This window comes from Electrophorus electricus, chromosome 1 (genome assembly GCF_013358815.1).
Source record: "Electrophorus electricus isolate fEleEle1 chromosome 1, fEleEle1.pri, whole genome shotgun sequence".
Taxonomy (NCBI): domain Eukaryota; kingdom Metazoa; phylum Chordata; class Actinopteri; order Gymnotiformes; family Gymnotidae; genus Electrophorus; species Electrophorus electricus.
The window spans coordinates 32,470,068-32,472,567 of record NC_049535.1 but is presented as its reverse complement, the minus strand read 5'-3'; the positions used below and the strand labels follow the sequence as shown (position 1 = coordinate 32,472,567).

Genomic DNA, 2,500 nt, shown 5'->3' with positions numbered 1-2,500 from the left:
AACTCACTTTCTGCCTAATCTGAGTAGCCCAACTTTATTCTGCTCAGACAAGTTCTTTCTTCACCTCTTCTCCCTGGTTTTCATGTCCTGTTCAAACATCTTTTAGCTACAGTAGGATGTTACGCACTCTTGGAGAAAACAGACCAGACCACTCCATCAACAATGGCCCTTCACATATATGGGAACAATGCAATGACCTTCCATGTCAGATGACTACTCACTCTCTCTCTCCGTCTGTGACTCTGTGTGTGTGTGTGTATGGGTGGTTGGATTGAGAGTAAGAGAACACAGAGGAGTTATTCAGTAAGTATGTTATGTTAGGTTATGTCAGGAGTCTTTGCCAAGCCTTACACCAGATAGCATGTAGGACTTAGTAAAGTCAAAGACATGCAACATTGCGCGGGAACGCGCGTGAGACAGAAATTAGGTTCTTCAGCGCATGCACTTCTCCCTGATGGAGAGAGAATGAAACAAACACGCACGCCACCGGGCGACTGCTCCCGCAGTCTCTCGTTATGGAATTAACGTCAGAAGACCCAAACCAAAAAGTTGTCATGCAATTCCGTCATGTCTCTGATTACAATTACAGTCTTTTTGCTCAGTACGACCCTGTGACTGTATGCAAAACTCTCAGCTCCCCGAGGCGCAAATGCGTCACGGCAACCCATCGCATAAGGAAACATTTGCGTTACATGACTGTTGTAGGTTAGACACGCAAGCAATCACTTCCCTGAAGAAGAAGAAGAAAAAAACCTGAAGCTGTGACGTGAACACTACCTAGCGTGGAGAAAGCGTCACATGGGGCGGTAACTAAGGTGAACCGTGACACAGTTCAGCAGCTCTGGCGCTACATACCGCGCGCGAGCGGCGAACCCCGCGGCGCCTGTGCGCACGTTCTTTTCTGAGACCTTGCAGCAGAACTGGTCTGCTGGGGCTAAATCGCTCGCGCGAGTTAAGCAAACTCTTCATTTCGAGTCCTGCCACTCTTGCCAGTGCAGACCGTTGTCTAAGCAATCTAGTCTACATCGCATACATCGGATCGGTTTGCTTATCTCGTCTTATTTCAGAAGAAAGTTTTCCGCCGGTCGGTGTGTCCACTTACCCGTCCGTTGCACGTCGGTTCGTCCTTGTTGCGCAATTCGAAGGACTCTTCCTCCTCTCTCCCCCCATATTCCCGTCCCAGCAAGCTGAACCCTTGTCTGCAGCACAGAAACCAGCAAACACCCTGCAAAGGCATTCAACTCCCGGCGTGGTGTACAGCAGTTATCCGCAAACGTTGGCAACCGTCCACTGGCACGCGATCGCCGCGGGGACAGGTCCGAGGACACGCACCGGAGGCCAGCCGAGTCCGCTAGCGCTACAGTGGCGAGCAGCTCCACGGACGGGGTGCCGTTGCCATAACCTCGCTGGGCTGTCCGACACTGCCGTTCGTCGCCGAGAGTCCACCGAGTCCCGCGCCCGCGTGACCGACACCTTCCTCCTCTACTGTACGGAAGGATCCCGGGACTCTCCTCCGTGCGGGTCTCAGCGACAGGGAAGGTTGTTCAGTTTATTCTGAAAAGTCGAAATTCCAGTAACGTGTAAAACGCAACAAAAAACCCCAACTGTTTCGGACCACAAAGCGACTCATCTGTCTTAGCAAAGTAAAAAAAGAAACAGTGCTGGAACCCCAGAAGTGAACCACTGCCGCGCGTTACGCTTCCCCACACTGCCGAAACGCAGCGCTCGAGCTCTCGCACGTTGGAGCGAGCCGTGTCGAGTCGGCCCACGTGCCAGCTCTCCGAAGGTGACTGGCTGGCCACGCGCACGCCCATGGAACGACCCTCCTCCGGTCGGGCACGTCACAGCCTGCGCTGGCACGAGGCCCGAGCATGTCATTCCATTCTCTTCAACGCATTAATAATGAAAAGTCCAAATCTGTGCATTTGACCATTTTGGTTGCAGCAAATCCAGAGGTCTTGTTTTTGCTGAGCCTTTGGTTAGATTATTTATTGTTCTTCCAGTTAGAGGCAGGGAGGATGGTGGGAGGCAAGCCAGATGTTAGCACTGCCTTATGAGCGTTTGAATGGCCTTTACGCTGGGGTCCGAGGGAAAATGCAATGTTTGTTTGTTTGTGTGGTGCTAAGGGGGCATCTCGGACCTCGTTTGTGTGCAGTTATGTTAACGGGAAAGCGTGAAGATTTGAGTGAAGGAGCAAATGAGAGGGGGAGAAAAGTGAGAGAGGGAAAGAAAGACAAAGGGAAAGAGCAAAAGAGAGATAGAGGGAGAGAGAGAGAGAGAGAGGGAGAGGGAGGCAGGGTGGAGGCGGAGGTGGGTGTTAACATGGCCTCCTGAAGAACATTCTGTGGCTGAATGGGAAGCAGATGGGCTCCAGCTTCCAGGAAACAGAGAGAGGGGGAGGTGGGGGTGGGTGGGTGGGTGAGGGTGGAGAGGCACATTTGATTCTCTATTCTGGCTCAGCCCAGGGCCTTTCACTGCCTACTTCTCTACTTCATCTACG

The 2,500-nt window shown here is 52.3% G+C and overlaps 1 protein-coding gene across 1 annotated transcript in view; it reads right to left on the bottom strand.

Moving 5' to 3' along the window:
• plekhh3 (pleckstrin homology, MyTH4 and FERM domain containing H3) overlaps positions 1-1,755 on the bottom strand; it is a 32,599-nt gene extending 30,844 nt beyond the window's left edge. The window contains exon 1 of the mRNA XM_035524426.1: positions 1,103-1,755. Within this exon, the coding sequence (XP_035380319.1) occupies positions 1,103-1,237 (135 nt within the window). The 5' untranslated portion in view covers positions 1,238-1,755. The remainder of the gene's footprint in view (positions 1-1,102) is intronic.
• Positions 1,756-2,500: the final 745 nt, after the last annotated feature.